The sequence below is a fragment of the Centropristis striata genome, chromosome 10 (assembly GCF_030273125.1).
Source record: "Centropristis striata isolate RG_2023a ecotype Rhode Island chromosome 10, C.striata_1.0, whole genome shotgun sequence".
NCBI classification, from domain to species: domain Eukaryota; kingdom Metazoa; phylum Chordata; class Actinopteri; order Perciformes; family Serranidae; genus Centropristis; species Centropristis striata.
In genome coordinates, this window is record NC_081526.1 from 30,779,490 (window position 1) to 30,800,754 (window position 21,265).

The following is a 21,265-nucleotide window of genomic DNA, read 5'->3' on the forward strand; positions in this document are numbered from 1 at the left end:
TGTGTGTGTCTATATGTGACTAGTTGCTCTGCTGCAACAGATAACACATGCGAGTCATGAACCCCATTAGCAGAGTGAAACGATGAATATTCCCATGTAATGATCTTTAACTAAGTGAAAAGCAATAAAACGCTTATTTGTTTACAGGCAGCTGCAGCCTGGCTTCCTTTATATCATGAGGTCAAGAGTGTTTACAGTTGTGAGGGGGCCTTAACAGCAGCCTCTTTGTTTCCTTTGGGCTTTTCCATAGACATGGCTTCTAATTTCCTCGGTTCAAAGAGGGTGAGTGTTCTCAACCTGATGTTTGCCTCGGCCTCTTTAACTTGCACAGATGCTGTACACTTTCTAGGGCCTTCATGGCCGAAAGCGTGTCAATTACTAGCCGCATCCTGCCCCGCGTGACAGCAGCAGGTCATGTCCAAAACTATATGAATAATATTGAGGTCTCTTTGGACTGCCTGGAGGCAGAGACCCAGGAATAGCGTCAGTGTCGTTTCAAAGCGGAGCAATTATCCAAGGCCAGGCTGGACGAATCGATTCCTGCAGACTTTTTAAATGCTCCCGGCCAATTATAAAGGCAGTGCATCCTCCCCTTGTACTGCCTATCAGTGATGTAGGCATTACCAGCTGATAGGACTAGGTCTGGAGAACTCTGCCTTCCTTTCCCTTCCCTTTTTGTCTCTCTCATTGTGTCTTTCTCTCTTTTGCCTACTCCACCAGTAGGATATTCCAATTATTACGGAGGCTCAGCCCCTCCCTCATCGCATCTTCCTCCACGTGATCATAACCACGGTAGAAACCAGCTGCTGGTGAGAGAGACAGAGAGAGAGAGAGAGAGAGAGGGAGGGAGTGAGAGAGGAAGAGAGGCAGAGAAACACCAACTCGCTGCGACTCTGAACGCACCGCACATACAAAGTAAACGAGAGGACCGCGCTCTTGCAGCTCGTTTCACCCGTGGATACTATCACACAACTGCCGTCGTCTCCAAAACCCTGTCCGTGGGATACTCTGGGCTACATCCTCTGAGTTTTACACCTCCTTTTCTATCACCCCTTCTTTTTTTCTCATCTTTCCTTCCCTCTTCTCATCCCTGAGCATCCCCCCTCCCATTCAAGTCTTCCTGCCTGCCTGGCTAACTTTTCCACCCGACTCCATCCCACACAACCTCCTCCATCAACCCTCGGCAGTTTCCCTCCTCTTGTTGCAGCAGCCTGCCTCGGATCGGGCGGAAACCCCATTTGGTCAGTCTAGGGGGGGGAAACTGCTACATGGGGCGCACGGTCTCGCTCGGAAAATGGTCTGCTGTCGGTCTCTAGGCGCCCCGCTGAACCTGCCGGGATTGGAGTTGTCGGTGCGAGTCTGCGTCTGTTCCCCACCTCGCCTGTGCTGTCGCGGCCAGTGAGATATGGGTCTCTCCGTGGCGGCAGCGCAGGCACCGCTCGAGGAGCCCCGGCGGCTGCGCCAGTGGAGCGGCACGGCGGGAGGCTGGCTCCGGATCACCCTCGTCTCATTTCTCGCTACTTTACCTGTGGAGCAGCTGCGCGCCTTCCCGTCCTCCCTCAGCGACTGCCAGACGCCGACCGGCTGGAACTGCTCCGGTGAGAGTCATATCATGAAGCCGGAGTTGCAAGTCTCGCTCCAGGCTGTGTTTGTGCTGTATCTAGACGTGCACCCGTTGTCCAAGAGAAGCAGTAAAGCAATATTAAAAAACCGAATCAAAGTTTAGAAGAGCTCTTAAAACACTTACTTACTTATTCTGAATATGTTGGCTTTTTGCGTGCGTGCAGAGACCATGCATGGTGTTTGGTGTTTGGTGCTGTGGAGCACAGGCTGCAGATCTGAACACTGCAAAGCCCGGAGATGAGAGGATGCAGAGTTTTTAGGGGTTTGCTTGGTGTGCATTTGTTGAGTTTGACTGTGGAAGCATGACATCGATGCATGCCCCGCCGATCATGTCAGAATAATCACCTGGATCGATCCGAGACAAAGTGAGCAGCAGTGAGGATCGTTTTAACGGGAAATATCTAGCAGAGGATGATCGGGTAGATTGGCACCAGAATAACGCAATGTGCGCCATAATAATAACAATGTTAGTTTCAGGATAGTCAGAAAAATAAGCAACTTTATGTGAACTGGGATGTCAGAATTCTGGAATAAATCGCACCGATAAATGCAAAATCGAGTTTAATTGGCTATTGTGGTTTCGCAGTCCTTTATCAAGTGTTACTTTAAATATAAATGTAGTCGTTTCTTTTATAGGCCACCGAGCTGTAAAGTTGTTTTCTGTGCTCGGTGCCCAGAGCGATAAAAGGAGCGGACCGGGCTGCAGAGCACAGCGCCTCGCCTCCCTTTGTAAATCAGCCGACTGTGCCGCCATATATTTCCCCTGTCGCCTGTCCAAGTCTGAGCCCTTAAAATAGCTCCGAGCCGATTCACACACACTCATGGGCAGCAGCAGTATTGATATTATAGCTCATAACAGCCTCGCATCAATATGGAGTCATGACTGCCGTTTGCAGCTTGAATACCTGGAAGTTAATGTTAAAAGAGATGATATATTACCAACATTATACAAATATTGTGTAGCAGGCACAAAATGTACTTGCTTCAAACAAATTTGCCTGTCAGAAGATATGGAGCTCATTTGGATATCAAAGATTTTAAAATGAATTTGATTATGATAATATGCTGATTAACATTGGTTTAATTAAAACTCAAACAAGACCAAATTAAATTCTTGTTTTGCAATGTATTACATGTGGAAGACTGTTTTAGCATCTTTGCTGTTTAAATTGTTTTTAAAAAATGAAGCTTTGGAGTCTTGCAATGCTCTTTTTAGTTCAGTTTCTTCAAAGTATCCACAGCGAATTAGTTGTGTCACGATTCTCCAAATCAACGATTCAAGTCAGTTTTTATTTAAACTTTTATTCTTTTAGAGCACTGAAGGCGGTGCCATTGTTAGACTATCAAGTCTGGATTCATAAAGATTAGCAGATGCCCCGAAAACTCATTTTTATATTCATGGTATATCAAGCTTGATGTGACTGCCATATTTTTTTTGGAGGGGTGTACCACACTAAAGCGTTGGGGGGATTATTGATCCTGCTTTCGAATTTGATCATTTAAATGGATGACGGATTTTGGATTTGAAGAGTTCATTTGCAAAAAAACAATAACAGACATTTTTATAAATGAATCAACTAACATCATTTTGATTGATTTTCCTTTGGTTACATATTAAAATCCATGATATAGCAAAATTTAAAATTTTTGAGATGAAATCCGGTTGATTGATATTCCCTGGAAGAATATGGCAAGATACGGGAAAATGAACAGAAACGGCGATATCTGTTTTTGCAAGTCAACTCGTGACACCCTCGGTTACTTAGCAGTGATTCACCCTGACATTTGAGCACCTGTTTATTCTGACTCTGGATAAACTGTGCCTGCGCCATATGTATTGTCTTCTATTGCAGGATCATTTTGTGCTGCTGTTGATGGTGCTGATGATTTGCTCGTAATGACCGATAATGGTGCACATCCTGTCCAAATACACACTCGCCTACCTCCCCACTTCCTGACACACTCTCATATGCATTTCGAGGCTTTTATCCAACACGCCTTGAGGAGGCTTAAGTGCATATACTGAGAACAAAGCACACACACACACACACACATACATAAACCCAGCTTTAATTAGAATTAATAGGACAGAAGAAGTGACACGTGGTCCATCGTGAAAAAAAGATAAACCCCTTTCAATAATAATAATAAAAAAAAACAGGCAGTAATTGCACAGGGCTTAATTATCCACTCCTTCCTGCATATCATGCACTTTAACAACAACACTAATGTGTGACAGTTTTCAGCCCAGGGAGAATAAGGCAGCCTGGAAAACTATTCGGCGATGAGTTTAGTGTCACCTCAGTGCTAAGACACACATAATTATGGGCAGTAATGTCATGAAAAGGGGAACGGGGTACCAGTTTGAGCGGTGAACCAGGGCCAAATGAGATTCTGTTTGAGGAATAAAATGGGGGTAAAACAGTTGGTTTGACAAAGATTGTCATTCTGTTTGATTTGCATCTGTGGACGGCCATGAACGACTGCCATTGAAGGCGGAGAAGAGAGGATGCCAAAATGATCCTGACACTAAGTTCATCTTTGTTCTGCTGTGAGTGCAGAGATAGACTTGGTCTCAAGATGCATTGGGACACATGTAATGTGTGAAGCTGCATTGGAACGATATGTGAAAACACCTAATATATGAGACAAAGAACAATGAAACTGTGACAGAAAAGAGCATTTGATTACACTTTCAAGCTGTTAAGCAAATTATGATTTTTGTGTTATATTTGGTTATGGGAACCTACGCAGAGAAGTGGCAAAGTAAAACATCACAGGACTGGGAAAGGATTACTGAACTGTGAAATGTGGTTGTATTATGGGAAATTAAGTGTTAATTTGAGACTTTAAATAATAGTTCACGAGTTAGGGAGAGAGAAGTACTTTTAAACTATTCAGTGATGTAAATAATTAAATTAATGATCGCTGACTTCCATTTAGCTGCTTCAGTTTCAGGTACAATGCATGCTGAGGCAATGTCACACTGAATAGTTTACTGGGACACTGTTCAGGGTTAGAATGGAGCTACTGCTAATGATATTAGTTACCCCTGTGCTCTATCTGTTATTGCAACTGGAAAAGTTACTATGACGGGTTGTTCGTATTATCTGTACTTTGGGAATTTCATACTGCTAAATCATCAACCACAGAAATTAACTAGTAAAATATGTTTGTTTCAGTATTTTAAGTACATTTTTAATACAAGAAATATCTTAGCCTTGTGGGGAAATGTAATATAAATGCTGACATACTGTGGGGTTTACGGTACATTTCTAGTTGAAAATACAATTACAAAATACAGAATTTTTGAGACTAGAACATTGCCGGAGCAGTTTTAAATTTACAATAATATAATTTTTTGGCCACTTAGAGGCGCCATAGTCAAGGTGTTCATTTAAATATTACACATGGCGAATAAAAGCCTAAACCGATATCTGAAATCGACTAACGCATGTCCTGATATGCACCAAGTGTTATGAGGCCCATTAAAGCGCCGCCCTTATTTTAATTTTGGATTTTCAAATGCAGCTGCAGCCACAGTTCGTGTCCGGAGAAAAAAATAAATCACTGTTTACTGTTATTATGGTAACATCTGACAGCTGGTATGGGCTGCACAATTATTTAAAATTTTGTTTAATCACAAGAGGAGCACTTCTGTATTTTTTAAAGGCAAATTATGTGAAAAAAGAAAAAGAAAAATGTGAGTTAAGTATTATGGTGTTGCATGATGTCCCAGCATACAACAGTATTCTACACACTTTAGAAAAAAAAAAATTTGGGATAGCAAATATTCACAGTTTCATCATTTTAATATAGTTTTCAGTGAAAATATAAAATGAAAAAATGATCATTCCCTCTGATTTGAATCATATCGCAATCGCAATATCAGTCAAAATAATCACAATTCGATAACTTATTTTCAGACTGTGCTGATTATAAAACTACTACTAAAACTATTAAACAATACATTTGTAGCTCTGCTGAACAAGAGAGTCTGTGTTGGGAGAAGGTAGGGATTGTTGGATGGGTACAGAATCATGTGACGTTGACCCAAGGGGCTGCTGTTTGTGTTCGTGTGAACCCAGAAGTCAGCTTGTTGACTATTTTAACTCATGTATGTGATGTAATGGTGTAGTGGTTAGCACTGGTCGCCGGTTCAACTCCAGCTCAGGTTTTTCTCCTGGTCCTCTGGCTTCTCCGCACAAACCAAAACCATGCAACTTAGGTTTAATTGATGACTCTAAATTGATGATAGGAGTGAATGACAACGTCAATGGTTGTCTGTCTCTATGGTTCAGCCCTGTGATAGTCTGGCGACCTGTACAGGGTGGACCCCGCCTCTTAGACAATGTCAGCTGGGATCAGTTCCAGCCCCCCGCGACCTGAATTCGAAACATTATCCAACTTACGTAACATACTTAGTTCGCATAAGTAACTCAAGTAACATAACATAGTTATTTAAACTAGGGCCGGGACTCGATTTAAAAAAAAAATCTAATTAATTAGAGGCTTTGTAATTTATTAATCGAAATTAATCGCATTTTAATCGCATATAAATATTTGACGTGAGAACAGTGAGAAGTAATTTTTTTCACATGTCCAACAGACCCTTTGAGTTGGACATGTGTTGCCATTAAGTGTAGCAATAGCATATTTAGAAATATAGTACATTTCAGAAATTCAGGTAGCCTATAGGTAGGTAGACCTTCTGTAAACTATAATACTTTGGTTTTTTAAGTAAAACACAGTCCACGCTAGCTACCACTCTAGCCGCTAGCTGCTATATATTTTGCATTGAGGTGATACTTGAGGCTTGATGTGCTGCGGTGATATGTGAATTCCTTGTTGCATAGCAACACAACCATGCTCTTATCGACGCTTCCATCCGTTCGTTTTCTGTAACAAAATGTCCCATCATCCACGGGGCCAACCAAAGCGTCTCATCAGCTTCTTCCTTCATGTTCACTGTGGTTTGTTGTTGTCTGAACTCATGAACGCTAGTTGGTGCTCCAGTATAATCGGTCCGCCTGAAACTCATCCAGTGAGAAACGTTTCGTGGGGCAAAAATAAGTGTGATTAAAATGTTTTTAACACGTTAATTTTTGTGTAATTAATTAAAGTAGTAATAAGTAAAAGTCCCGGCCCTGATTTAAACCAAACTTTGATCTTTTCTTACCAAGTAGTTTTGATCTTTTCCTGAACCTAACTATGTAGTCGGTGCAGTTTGCCCTGTTTGAAGCATTTTAATGGAAGTGATAACAACTCATAACGGCTATTTAATGGGCTGCCAACATTCAAATGGGTGGATGAGAGCTGTGAGACTGAACCAAAACTATAAAGTAGTTGCCACAATCCTAACAATGCACTGAAAGATGCTAAAACTCTCTGTACAGCTGAGTCAGGTGATAACTCTCTCTGGGTTCATCACTGAGTGAAACCACGCACATTACTCACAGTCATTTGGTTTTGTTACAATTATTATTTACCTGCATGGAAAAGCTGCTGCTTTATTAATTAAGTTTCTATACATGTAAATGAACATGGCAAGCCAGCTCTTTTCAAACTAATTGGACAGTTTTTTTTATATCCATCCAGCTCAGTTGAATGTGTTTTCAACATTTTGTGTAATTATCACAGTCAAACCATTGGTGGCATTTTGCCTGTAATTTTTTGGCTTGTTTTACTTGAGATAAATGAGGGAAGTCTGTCTTATCTTTAATAGGTGCACTTGCACACTTTGGCCAGAAATCAGCTCATGTCCTTTTGCCATTTTATTCATGCATATCAAAAGCAAGTTGAAGCTGAGAATGTTAATATTCATCTCTTGCAGAATGCTTCCCTATGCACCAGTTTCCGTTTAAGCAGTTTGGGGAGCTTAGTTTAATTTTTGACATTAATTACGATAGCTTTTCATAGTGCTGGGCAGTATGGCCAAAATATTACATCCTGTTATACATCCTTTAATATCTATTTTTTTTTACAAAGAATAGCATGTTATATGGTAATTCAATAAATAAATAAATAGTCTGTATGTACCTTTTGTATACACCTGTATGAATTAAATGCGTGACCAATATATAGCACTACTAGTTGAGATTAGAGATTATTATTTTAGATTTTTCTCATTTGATTAAGAATTTAAGTGCAAAATAGACATCACATACATTAGATTTCCTGATACGTTTGAGTTAGTATTTGTTAATATCAGTTTAGAAGATTTAATTGCGTATCATAATTATATATATATTTCCATTATAAGACAACAAGGTATTGAATTGTGGCTCAGACGTAGTTTTTCACAAATTGCTGTACTGTAATGCTGGTACTATATAAATATATATTACCCCATAATACACCTTACATCTCCTGGGAGAAACCAAAATCTCCTCACTGAACTCCCCTGCTATTGTTCACTCTGAAAGGCCGTGTGATGCTTTGATAGTTGAAGTGACAGGGATGAGTGCAGAATATGCAAAGCCCCCTGTAAATCCCATCAAGTGGAGTGAATTACCAGTAGTCTAGAGAGAATCAGCCATCTGCTTCCAAGATTTGTCAACACAGAGGTCAAAAGTGCTCCTCCTGCATGCAAGTCCACGCCTCTGAGAGGAAACAGCAGCAGGAACCTGTGAATAAGACATGGCACTGGAAGGCAGGTCTAATCAAAAAAGGGATCAAAAGTTACTAACTGGCAACTGGCAGCATTAAGGGAATTTGAGAGAGTTGTGTGATTACAGCAAGTCTGAAGTGTTTTTCAGTTTAAGTAGCAGTTGTGGCTATGATTTTAGTGCATGAGTTATTATGCCGTTTAATAATATAACGGTGGCTGAACTATAGGACTCTCCGTGACAAGCATTTGAAAACCTGTTGCAAAGTTATAGAAAAAAAGCCCCCCGGCATTAGAGAGAGGTCACAAAAGGATGTCTCACCGCTGTGGTTGTTCAGCCTTCATTATTAATTTAGTCCACTTAATTATTAATCAGAACAATGCTTAAAACAGGGGGGAAGGACTCCTCGTTCCTTCTTAGTGTTGTGAAATTCCAGGTAGGTAGGAGGAGATGCATTTGGCTGACAAGCTCTCTCTTTTAGACAAGTAAGTGCTTCGCTTGCCATCTTAATCGTTAGCATATAAACATTACCTTTTCAATATTTGATGTTTGCCAGCTTGTTTTCGTTAATTATTCAGCTCACTGTAATCTCCTCCTGGAACGGCAGTGGCAGGAGCAGGAAGTGTAAGTTTTCCAGCCCTCTGACACAGTGCAACTCGGGTTGTGCGTACAACCTGTATCATCCAGCATCCATTAACATTACATGGCATGAGAGAGGGAGATGCCATTCTGATCTGTGTGCTCGTACATTACCAAGAATCATACAATGAATAATAAAAATAAACCCAATAAGCAATACGATACTGTATGTCTAAACAGTGACCATCATGTGACTCAGTGAGTCATCATGAATGTCATATTTATTAAAGTGTTTTTTGAGTGTTATTTATAGCACAGAATTATTTATCATATGTGATCACTGTTGCACATGAATATTCCTTCCACTGTTAAGATATTTTTGGGATATTTCTCACCATCTCCCTCCGTTCAATTACTTTTTTTTTTTAACTTAAGTTATCAGCTAAAACTAGCAGCTAGCTAGCTTGGTGAGCAAATTGTACTCACAATTCATATTACGTTAACATAAACATAACATAAAATGTGCTAATATAAAGAAAAGAATAACACAGACATCTTAGTGTGTCTTTGGAACAACCAAATACCAAAAAAAGATGTTTAGGCAACCAACATGTTCAATTAACTTGTGTCAAAGATCTTCACAGAACCCCAAAACAAGTCAATCAAGGCTATTTAGAGTGCCATGGGTATGCATTGCTACCCTTCAATACTGACACAGCAACATTTCGCATAATATAAATTATTTTGCTAACGTTACGATGCTAGTTTAACATTTTGACACATTTTGGCTAAAGGCTAATACATACTCCACAAGAACAGAGAAATGTGTTTCCTCTCTTAAGGCTGCAAGAACATAATGACATCATTCTGTTCTTGACACATCATCTGGGCAGAACTTTGTTCTTGTGTGGTGTCCAAGAACTGTTGTTCTATTGGTCAGCTAGGGCCCTATGAGCACTTCCCAGGAGTTCTGCAGTGGAGTTTCTCGTGAAGTATGAAATGTCCTGGCCAGAAAGAACTGTTTTTCTAGTTCTTGCCACCTCAAGAACAAGAACAAATTTCTCTGTTCTTCAGGAGTCTAAAGGGCTTTATGCTAACACTATCTGTTGCCAAATCTTGCGATAGTTTGGTTAATGCTTCCTCCTTGCCAGATCTCACAAGATTAAGTTGGTCAGGTCTCGAACAAAGTTAATTTTCTCCTGACTTCTCTGTCTGAAAAATGGAATTGGAATGAATAGACACCGGACCTGCTGCTCGTGTCCAAAGGGGCAGATACAGAGTTACAGATACCGGAAACGACTTGTCAGTTAGCCAGGTGGTGTTAGGTGTTGTTGGCTAACACGCTAGGTTCATTAGCACACATTTGTCAATCACCAAGACACCTGCCCATGGGTTCTCTTTACACTTCGACCCAAACCTGTCCCATGGACACCGAAAAGGTCCATTATATGTATACATTTTCAACCTCAACAGTGTGAAAGCTACAATGTCTATGCTTGTGAGGACGGCCAACTCCAGGCAGATTGTGAAGTGCCACACTGCTTCCATTTCTTAATGATGGTTTAACTGAACCCTGTGGGATGTCCAGTGAGTTGGACATCTTTTTATAGCCATCTCCTGACTTATACTTTTCAATGATCTTTTATCTGAGTTGCTGAGTTGAGTGTTCTTTTGTCTTCATGTTGCAGTTGTAGCAGGAATAGTGATGAACCAGAGACTGGACCTCACAGACACAGATGTTTTTATACTAAAATCACATGACACACATGAACTGCACTCAGGTGATCTCCATTTCACTAACTGTGACACTGCTGGCATCAACTAGCTGTTGAATTAGGTCAGTTATTTTAAAGGGGGTGAATAGTTCATTTACTTTAACTTTCATATTTTTAATTAATTGACATTATCTTGTAAATGTTTTCACTTTTAAATAATAAAGAGGGTTTTTTTGCAGATTCTTGTCAAAAAGCCAAAATATATTGACCACGATTTCATGTGTAAAAGCAACAAAAGGGTAAAACATCCAAGGGAATTGTTGAATTCACCTAGCTTGGCAACTCTCCAATCTGTGATGTCTCGTCTAGTTCCTTTGTTTGGAGTTTGTCTGTATATAAATATATTCTGGGAAATCAAATTAACTATATTACTTTCCCAAATAGGAACACAGATACCAACCAAATAGCTGCTCTTCAAATCCCTGATTTTGAATCTGGGTTTATATATTCGACAGTAATGACAGTGCTGCGGTATCAGATTAAATGATTGAAAAAAGATTCTCTGACTTCATTGATATTCAGTGCCTCGAAAAACTTGTTTCCATCAAAAAGACTCCCAGATGCTGGCAGCTATGGTTGATTTATGTCTGTGGGTGATTATATAATTCTGCACAGTGGAAATACTCAGCTCCAAAGATAATTCTTATCATAAGGATGTTGTTTAGTCATGATTTAAAGTTTTGCAGATCAAAGCCGGAGTCATGGAAGGAAAGGGGAGTGTGTTTGCAACGTTTACTGTCACTTTTCAGATTTTTTTTACTTTTTACTACACGGGCACTATATATATTTTTTTCTTCCAGAGAGGCACTCTGTAGTTGTCAGAACTGAATTTAAGCTCAGAAATGGATCCCCGGTGTTGGAGACAGAACAATAACAGTAAGCGCTTTACTTTGTTAAATGGTGCGGATGTGGATGTTACACTCTCTAAAACCTCAATGGGTGTGCAGAGCTGTCAGTTTAGTGTCTTTACCTGCTCGACAAGGAAAAAACATTTTTTTCAGGACAAACCAAGAAGCCAAAGTCATAAATGTGGACATTTGAAAGGAGCTGTTGAAGAAAAAAAAAATCAATGTATCATGTTTAGATTTAAACTATGCTTTGAGCTGTTTCTTACAAACACAATAAGTTGCACTCTCCAGAAGAATCTCCCTGACAGGCCTTCTTTCAGTTTGATTTAATGGCAACAACAAGGAACAACAAATCTTGTTAAAAGTGATGTTTTCCAAACGTATGCACTCATATTGTAGAATTCAAAACTTAAAGGGCTTGTAGCAATGGCTGAATTAGTTTTATGGGTAAAAGACAAAGTTCCCAGGATGATTAAAACTAACTTGCATGTCAGATGATTACGTGTCATTTATTACTCTGACAGTAAACAATCATTTTAACAATATTGCATTCCCTAAGCTCTGAACTGACAGCAATGAGAAATTGCCTCTCAGATTGTGGCAGTACTGTAAATCTATATCTGTAGCCGCTGTAAGGCAATCATTGTCATATAACTAATTGAGATTTGTGCAGAATTTTTCTCCGAAGCAGAAACCCTGTTGGCAATGATGCTTCTGAGAGGTGTTCATCTGGGACGTTTTTCTATTATGTTTTATACTTGTTTCATTCAGAGGCTTGACATCCGTAACAAAAGCGCGTACAACACTTCAGTCATTGTAAGCAGTTCACAGAAACAATCTTTTTGTTATTTGGTAGACAAAGTGATTTGTATTTTGACAGAGTCTTGATTAGAAGCTGACCGATACAGGATTTTTGAGACCAATACTGATTTTTAGAGAGGAAAGATTCATCTTTATGGTGGCTGGATTTAAGTTTCAATCAAAAATTACTTTTTTATGTGGATTGTGCACCAATATTTCACTGATATGACTCTGCAAAGGTACTGAGAAGGCTACTTGCGGGTAAAAGAAAAAGACCTTGTTAAATATTATTATACATTATATAAAAAAAGTCAACCAATTCTGGAAATTATCACTTTAAAAAAAAAGAAAAAAAAAATAGAAATTAAGTAAGTAGCTCAAATAAATATCAGTATTTCTGACCATTTAAATAAAGAATACATAAAAAAAGATAATATATATATGTATATATGCATATGTGTGTATGTATATATATAAATATATATATATATATATATATATGCGCATTATATATTGTGTAAAAAAAGTTTTGATAACAGACTAATTTATGCTGATACAAATAATGAAAGCAAATCAAATATTGGCCAATAATATCAGTAGGCCGATATATCTGTCAGGCTCTAATATAAACATTACTGTTAATTATTATACATTATACATTAGAGCCCAACCAATATAGCATATTTGAGGCCAATAATGATTTTGACACAGATTACTGATATGAGGACCGATATAGTGAATTTTTTTAAATGTGATGAAAATACATGTTTTCTGTATGGATTTCTTAAACAAACAACTGTTTAAAAGAATATCTAACACTATCACATATTATTATACATATAATATTATTCCCGGTTCAACAAACCAGTACCAATACCAATATGTCTTTGAATGGCCAATATCGGCGGTTAACCGATATATCGGTCGGGCTAAAGGCCCAATTGCACAGTTAAGGATGACTCCATTGGAAATAAATCCCTCTAAGTTGTTGTTTACAAGTAATCATGTGTTTTTTTTTCTTCCTGGCTCCTGAAGATGTCCAAACTACACATCTGTTTCTCAGTAAGGAGGCCAGTGGCATGAGGAGGAGCCACATTCTCTCTTTTTCCTTTCATTTAAAAACAATTGCCTGTGCTTTGGTTTTCCATAGCTCGCCGTCCAAGAAACCTTGAAAAAAATTGCTAAAATATCAAACTATCAAATGAGTTGCTTGGATTATTTCACACACACAAAACATTTCCTGTCATACAATGAGTCTACCAGCTGGTGTGAAAAGGATCTGACATTTTCAAATCATTTATACACACCTAGCCAGTTGTATGATTGTCATCATAACAATGCCTCTCTCCAGTGAGTATAACCATGCCAGTTGCCTGGGTGCCAATTTTTTTTTTTTTTTTTTTGGCTTTCCAGATTGCCTCGTATGGTCCTCTATGGGCTAAGGGCTTTGTTCCATCCATGCACTCCAGGCGTCGAAACCTCTCATGTCACCGTCCTCAGCTCAATGATTGTATATTTGCACAGAGAGCTTGCACTTTATGGTCATTCAGGACCCTGGCAAATAGCAGGTTCGTTTTAACATTGGGCCTCTCTTCCACGGGGTATTATTGCCTGATAGGTTGTTCCATGCCAAAGAGGGCTTTTAGAAGTGGAAAGGGGCATCGGTTATTACAGTTAGGTTACAGAAGGTGCTGAGTCTAAGTGTCCATTATAATAAGACTATCTATGAATAGAAAATAGCATTGTAAAATATCTGGCTTGTAATGTTGATGGTAAAGAGTTCAAAGCTGAGGACAATGAGATTTTTTGGGGGGGCGGTGATAAAATCTGCCTTTTCTACAGGGGCAGAGTTTGAGTTTTATTAAACATTTCATTTGAGTACTGCACTTTCAAGGTCTTCTCTCACCTGGAAAACTCCTGGAGTTTAAAGTATGAAAGTGGTTTCAAGTCAAAGTGATTTTCAATCATACAAAAAAAGGGTAAATTTCTTTTTAGCTGTTGGTTTTCTGCTAGCGATGTGCCAACTAACAATTTTCGTTATTTTCTGAGCCCATAGGCGTTGCTCTTGGTGTACACGAAGTAAGCCGAAATTGGTGTTAAAAGCAGCGTTGGTTTGGCGTCTGGTGGGCAGGAGAGGAGGTGGATGGGACCAACCAAGCCATGACTAAACTGGTGTTCCCATCCCCTTGTTGGAGGTTTTGGCCAGAAATAGTGATTTGTGTTCCATTGCTGTTCATTTCAGCTCAACTTAAGTGTTTTTTAAAGTGTTTTAAATGTATATTCAAAGTGTTTAAGATACATTTGTCATTGCAGCCAGCAATTGTCACATTTACAATGCATTACATTCATTACGTGTTTGCAGTTGTGTGACATGAAGACTGCTGCTTTAAACAAAGAGAACAGGTTGCTGCAGGTCATAAACATTCATATTTAGATTCAGCATATCCGTGGTTTGCAGAAACATACAATGCAGACATTTATTTTTGTGACTGGGTTGACAAGAAGGCTTAACGAATGGTTCAGTCAACCCTTTGTTGAAACAGAGAGCGCCATCTAGTGGGCTCAGAAAAGAAAATGGTTCATGAAGCTTTATTGGCACAGTTTTTGCTTTCATAAATTGGATGGTGTAAACTGAATGCAGCATTCTGAATGATGTTAATCCAGCCAAGTATGACTGAAACATACACTGTAAAAAAAACAATAGCTACTCAATAAAATTGAGGCAACAGATTGCACGCAATATTATTAATTAAATCTAACTACATTACAAGTTGAGGTAATAACAACTTAACAGGAAGTGCCTGTCAACTAAAAACGGAATAATTCTACTGTGTTGGATTCATTCAAAATGCTCTTGATTTAGAATTACATACACATAAAGATTATATTTAATGTGATCAAAATAAGTAGATTCTATCTCAAACATTTTTAGATTAAAGTTACTTAAACAACTGCCTTAAAATCAGGGACGCATTTATAGTTAATACATTTTATCAAATATATTAAGTAAAATGAAATGACTACAGAATAATTTATTACATTGTATAGAAGAGCTACATTCTGGGGCGGTGGGAAATAAGACTATTAACACTGTAAGAAGACATGCTGTTGAAATGTCCTTGATGACAGTGACATGGTGCCTGCTACAGGAGACCTGAATTTGGCATTTGTGCTCCCTGTAGAGCACAGCATGCCAACAGAGAACATCTGTATGACATCAGTTTATCAGTCATTTTGTTTTCTGCTACTTTTAAAAGATGTTTGTAACTCGGCAGCGTCACAGAGGCGAGATACTCTGCATACCTAGCTTTAAACAATTCTCCATAAGGCAACAAAGCATGAAGTGAGACAAATATTGGAACAAACCACCATGTTCATCTTTGAACTAGATAAGATCAGAAGATTAGGATCTCTGTTCATCCTCAAATTCCAATTTTAGCACGCATTCTGGACTCCAGGCTCCTCATGAATTACAATATTTGTCATATTTAATGCTTAGTTAAACATTATATCAATGATTAAAAGTACCAAGCCCATACACTGCCGCAAAGCCACAACTGAAGTTAAACTTTTCAAAGACAAACTTTTTCTTTGGTTTCAGTTAATTTCATTATGTGTAACTTATCTGCATTCACATACTGTATATTAAAACGTATTGTCCGATGTTATAGATGTTTAGTTGTGTACATACATTGTCCAAATGTTTCCATTCCAAGCAATTGGCAACAATTTTCAAACCCTAGAGAAATAATTAATTATAGTCAAAGTAAAAGTCTGTGTCCTTTGGTTGCCTGTCAGTGGTGTCTGACTTTAGTTTTAAGTCACACCTTTACAATAAACTTTTTAAATCTTGGTGACTTTTCACTTCTTTAAAAAACAACAATTTTAACCAGGTGAAGTGTTTTAGTATTAGATGTCTGGATCTAAAGATATCAGAAAAACAAAGTAGAATCATAAGCTAGAGAAACACAGATATTTAAAGAATTGATACTGATTTATGCAGTGATTTGATTGGTTTAACTCACCAGTTTGTTTTGGATAATTCATCTCCTGGTAAAAACCTCCTGAGCGTCTGGGTTTTGAGCAATCAGAAAAACAATTTGAGCAGTGGCAACTGGGTTTGTAGCCCCTCCAGGACTTCCTGTGTCCACCAGACAGCATGGGAGAAACACAATGATTTTTTTTAACTGCAAATGCTTCATTCAGTGTATTCACCAGTTGAAATCACTGGCTCCTTTTTCTTGAAGAGGATCGGACCTTTATCGATAATTTGGCTTCCATTAAAAACTGAAAAAAAGAACACTGAAGGATGCTGACTGCAGGAGCACATTGAAACTGAAATGTAATATTGTGCATTTAACCAGCTGACAGAATACCATATACGTTGTTGCACTTATAGACGAATGAATGAACTCCTATACTTTGTTGTCAGAATGTTGCATAGAAAATAAGGTTCAAAGTAGAAAATTGCTCACATTCAAACAAGTGTGTCTTGCAGGAAGATGCCACTTTAGTATAATGAGAACTGCAGGGGTCCTGGTATGTTTTATTTTCAAGCACGGTAGGAAGACAGCTTTTTCATGTCTTTAGCCCTCTTATATGTGTTTGTCATGAACCCATTTACAAACCGTTATGGCATTGATCCTTGAAATGTGCCACTTATAGTGATGGTGCTAAAATGAACTGGAGATCAAATGTTATAAATGCTTAAGAAAAAATAAGGGCTCACTAAAAGCAGCCTCTCATAAATTCACATACTGTAATTTCTTTTAGCATATCTGTGATAAGCTTATATAACTGGTATATCAATCAGGCTGTAGTGTCTCTGAAAGCTGATGCAGCAGATTTTATAGATGCATAATAATGGCTTTTACTAAGCTCTCCAAATGCATAATCCATCTAAACAAACTGAGAACCAGAAAAAAATCTTCTTTTACTGCACAACATCCCACACACTGTAATGAGAACCCTTTGTGTTATCATCAGGCAATTAGTAATTCATAATCAAAGTACTCAGAGCATGTTTTTTCTTGTTAAATGTCTCCCTTTACAGGTCAAATCCTTTTGCTCCTTATAAATGAGGATCTTTTTGGCCTGTATCTTCAGTGTCATAATGAGTTTTCACCACTAAATTAATGTGCATCTCTGTTAAATGAATCACCTTTTCTTCTTTTACCTTGAAAATAATTAGCAATACAAAAATAACATTTCCAGCTAGATGTCAGCCTGAATTTGGTCGAGTTTAGTCACATGGTCTTTGAAATGCAGAAGCCTGCATGTATATGGGCTTGCTTTTTGTAAGCAATCAGTTCAGGTAGACTAATAGCCCCGAGCTCAGTCTAGTCTCATGCCCATGTGACTCTTTGATTTGATTCAGGATGCTTTGTTGGAGTCATTTGAGATCCCTAACGCAGCCTGAATCGGATCATATCCCAGGTTTGCCTCTCCAGGACAACGCCCAAGAGCCAGCCTCGTCGTATACAAACAATATTCACAGGAAAAACCTGAATAAATCAGACGAATGTAGATGCTTCCATAACAGGCACAAAGCGATGTGAATGATGTGCTTTGACCTCCACAGTCACCACGTCACCTCCACAACACCGATGGGAGACTGTAGACTGTCCACCGCCATCATCTAACCATGATGAATGAAAATGAAGAAATATCTTTTGTTCCTCCCTCTAGTACAGTCGAGAGGCTTGTGTTTTTTACATGTATTTCATCATTTTGGCAGCCAAGGACAAGAACGTGTACTAGCATTGTTTTTTAAGTGCACAGTATGTGATCAAAGAGTGCATTGTGCTGTGGGAGCTATGACTAATGGTGGACTCTCATTATGGACGACCCTGGATGGGGCTCGGGTTAGAGACGCTTGAGGGCTGAACAGAGAAACACTTAGTCACTGACGTCTCTTGTTGGCTTTGGTCCTCCAGGTTTTGATGACCGGGACACAGACCTGTTCTTGTGCGACACCAACACATGCAAGTTCGATGGAGAGTGTCTAAGAATTGGGAACATGGTGACGTGCATATGTGACTTCAAGGTAAGACCTGTTTCTGTTTCACTGTTTTACTGTTCTCCTTTTGTAATTGGTGCTAATTGGACTGTTATTGAACCCTTCTTTGAACACAGATCAACCAATCGTAGCTTTGCAACTGTGTCCAATTATTGCAACCGTGTCAAGCTCTTGATTTCTCTCCATGTCATGTTAAAGAAGTGTGCATGGAACTGTAGAAAGAACAATAGTTGCCATTCTGTTTTCTATTTAAAGTCGCTTTAAAACCATTTACCATTACCATTTTTAAGTGTTCTGATGGATGATGGATGCACCTTTCAGCTGTTCTTTCAGAGGCAGTAGTGGACTCAGTTTTAAAGCTATAGAGAGAATATATTATATCATATGAAACGAGAAGATCCAAGGAATCATGTTCCGATCTTGTCGGGAAGTAACGCTCCAAAGTTAGGCTATATTATTGTGAGGAAAAAACCGACAGCCATTTTCAAAGCGGTTCCCGGCGGTGCCTTTGACCACAAGATATCTGAATGAAAACAGGTTCTCTTTATGGGGTCTTACAAAGTAGCCATGGCCCATGTCTGTAAAGAAGAGACTTGTGGGTAATTCTAAGTATCTTCTTTACAGACATGCCTACTTTATAAGACTTCATAAAGCTACAACCACCCACTTTTACTCATGCCGTACAATTGTGTTATTTTCACCTCCTGTATTTGAATATTTTTGTATGCTGGAGTCCCTAAACAGTCTAGGAATTGCATAAATTGGGCATGACTGGAAATCTGAGACTCTTGTGGGTTCAGTGAGCCCAATTTTCCTCAAGTAGCAGACTCAGAATTGCCTCTGAGATCCTCATTGGTTGTTTTTTTTTAAAAACTAACATAGCTAACTTTAACTTTACACAACACAGCTACCCAATAAACATTTAACTTCAGAAGTATAATGAAACATTTTACTCTGATAATATACGTGCCCATAAAAATCTTGAGTTCTGTACGAGTACTCGGCCCAACCCTAGTGTTTACTCTCAAAGATCTCAGTTTGGGGGTTAGAAATTATTGTCACTCTAAGAAGCTATAGCCACAGCTGATTAAATCTACCAAAGACCAGCGATATTTACTCAAGTACTATATTAACGTACAATTTTGAGGTACTTTAAATCTGGACCTGAAAGGTAACTAAAGCTGTCAGCTAAATGTAGTGGAGTAAAAGTTTGACGTTAGATAAGTGAAAGTACTCAGTAAAATGCTGCTTACATAAATGCATCAATACTTATATTTCAATATTATATCTGGAATATCTAATAATATGAGCCATGCCAATTCTGCATAGCAAGCTTTTGATACAAAATGCATTTTGATGCTGATACCTTTGTACTTCAGCAGTGCGATTAGTACTTTTACTTAAGTAAGGGACCTGAATACTTATTCCACCACTGTTTAGGCTTCGTCAACGGTCAATCAAAGGAGGATTGACAGGTGTTGTTGGTTGCTATACAACATGTAGTAGTACAAGATTTTGTCGTCTTTTTGTAGTCTAGTTTAGCATATTTCCTTAATTTCAACCAAGCAAGTGACCTCGCCAGAGATTCAGGGGCTGAGCACCATAGCATGCAGTGTGTGTGTGTCTGTGTGTGTGTGTGTGTGTGTGTGTGTGTGTGTGTGTGTGTGTGTGTGTGTTCTTGTACTTCCTACATAGTGAGTACCGGAACTGGTTTTTAACAAACATATGGAGGACATTTTTGGGAAGTGAGGACATTTTGGTCTGTCCTCGCTCCTTTAAAGGCCTGTTTGAGGGTTTGGAACTGATTTGAAGGTTGAAAATATAATAAGGGTTAAGTTTGGGTTAAGGAAAAGGTTTGTTATGATTCTTTTTAAAATTAAGTTGTAATAGTTTATAGTTTAAATAAGATTAGCTGAATGCATTCTATGAATGAGTGCCCTTGCAAAGATAGAAGTACAAGGGTGTGTGTGTGTGTGTGTGTGTGTGTATGTGTGTGTGTGTGAAAGAGAGGGACAGAAAGAGGGTAAGGGAAGGTGGATTATTGCACACAATGCTTCTGTAACTTATTTATAACTTCATAACATTAGTTCCACATCACATTTTCCACACCCACCTGTCATACCTCCACACACTTCACACAACTACTACTTAGCCCAATTTGCAGTAAAAAAAAAAGAGCATATTATTGCATCAACAACATAAAAGAGGCATGAAAGAGAGGAATGTTCTATATCACGTCCTAGATGTATTAATGCGAACATATGCTGCTGGGTCTACTTAAGAAGATTCAGATGTCAAGTGGTCACACAGTGTGAATCACACAACCTCCAAGTGCTCTTGAAGAAGAAGAAACTGGCCCGAGATGTAGAAAACTTCGCCAGGCACAGCACATGTTGAAACATATGTTAGAGGAAGAGATGACAGGTAATATATTACTAAAGTAAAAACAATAATTTAAAGCGTTATAATCAGCTGGATCGAAGTCCATTGTCTTGATTGGACGATATTAGCCCCGAGGGGAGGTGGTTTTTATGGCTCCCTGTGAAACCCTGTGTCACTTTTCTAGACCACTGTACGCTGTCCACATTCATAAACAAGACTGCCACTGATGGGCCCAAAGACTGAAAGGCCTCGTTAATGGCATAAATCTGGGAAATTATGCTGTTCTTGGTAATGACTCATACTTAACTTTACGACCAGACCGATCATAAAAAAAAGGAGCAAACCAGTCAGCCGAGTATTGATTTTAGTGTAACGTTTGCAAGCTTTTGCAGACTAATATGCTATGCAGAGCCCTCAGATAAATGAAGCTGGTGAGATCTGAAGACGTAGCATGTGTTCTCATCCGTCGCTTTTATCAGCACGTCATCAGCGCAGCCAGGCACTAGGCAGGCTGACACTCGATTGGTCACCGGCTTTTATCTCAATTTCGTACTTCCCTGGGAGCAAACGTTAACAGAGGCCTGTAGATAAATGACATTACAGCTCCATTCCTCTTCAGGAGATCTCACA

General features: G+C 38.9%; 1 protein-coding gene across 2 annotated transcripts in view; it reads left to right on the plus strand.

Moving 5' to 3' along the window:
• Nucleotides 1-866: 866 nt before the first annotated feature.
• The window catches only part of tmeff2a (transmembrane protein with EGF-like and two follistatin-like domains 2a), a 166,476-nt gene continuing 146,077 nt past the window's right edge, over nt 867-21,265 (plus strand). For both annotated transcript variants that reach the window (XM_059342571.1, XM_059342572.1), the window contains exons 1-2: nt 867-1,598; nt 18,171-18,280. In XM_059342571.1, the coding sequence (XP_059198554.1) occupies nt 1,406-1,598; nt 18,171-18,280 (303 nt within the window). In that variant the 5' untranslated portion in view covers nt 867-1,405. The remainder of the gene's footprint in view (nt 1,599-18,170; nt 18,281-21,265) is intronic.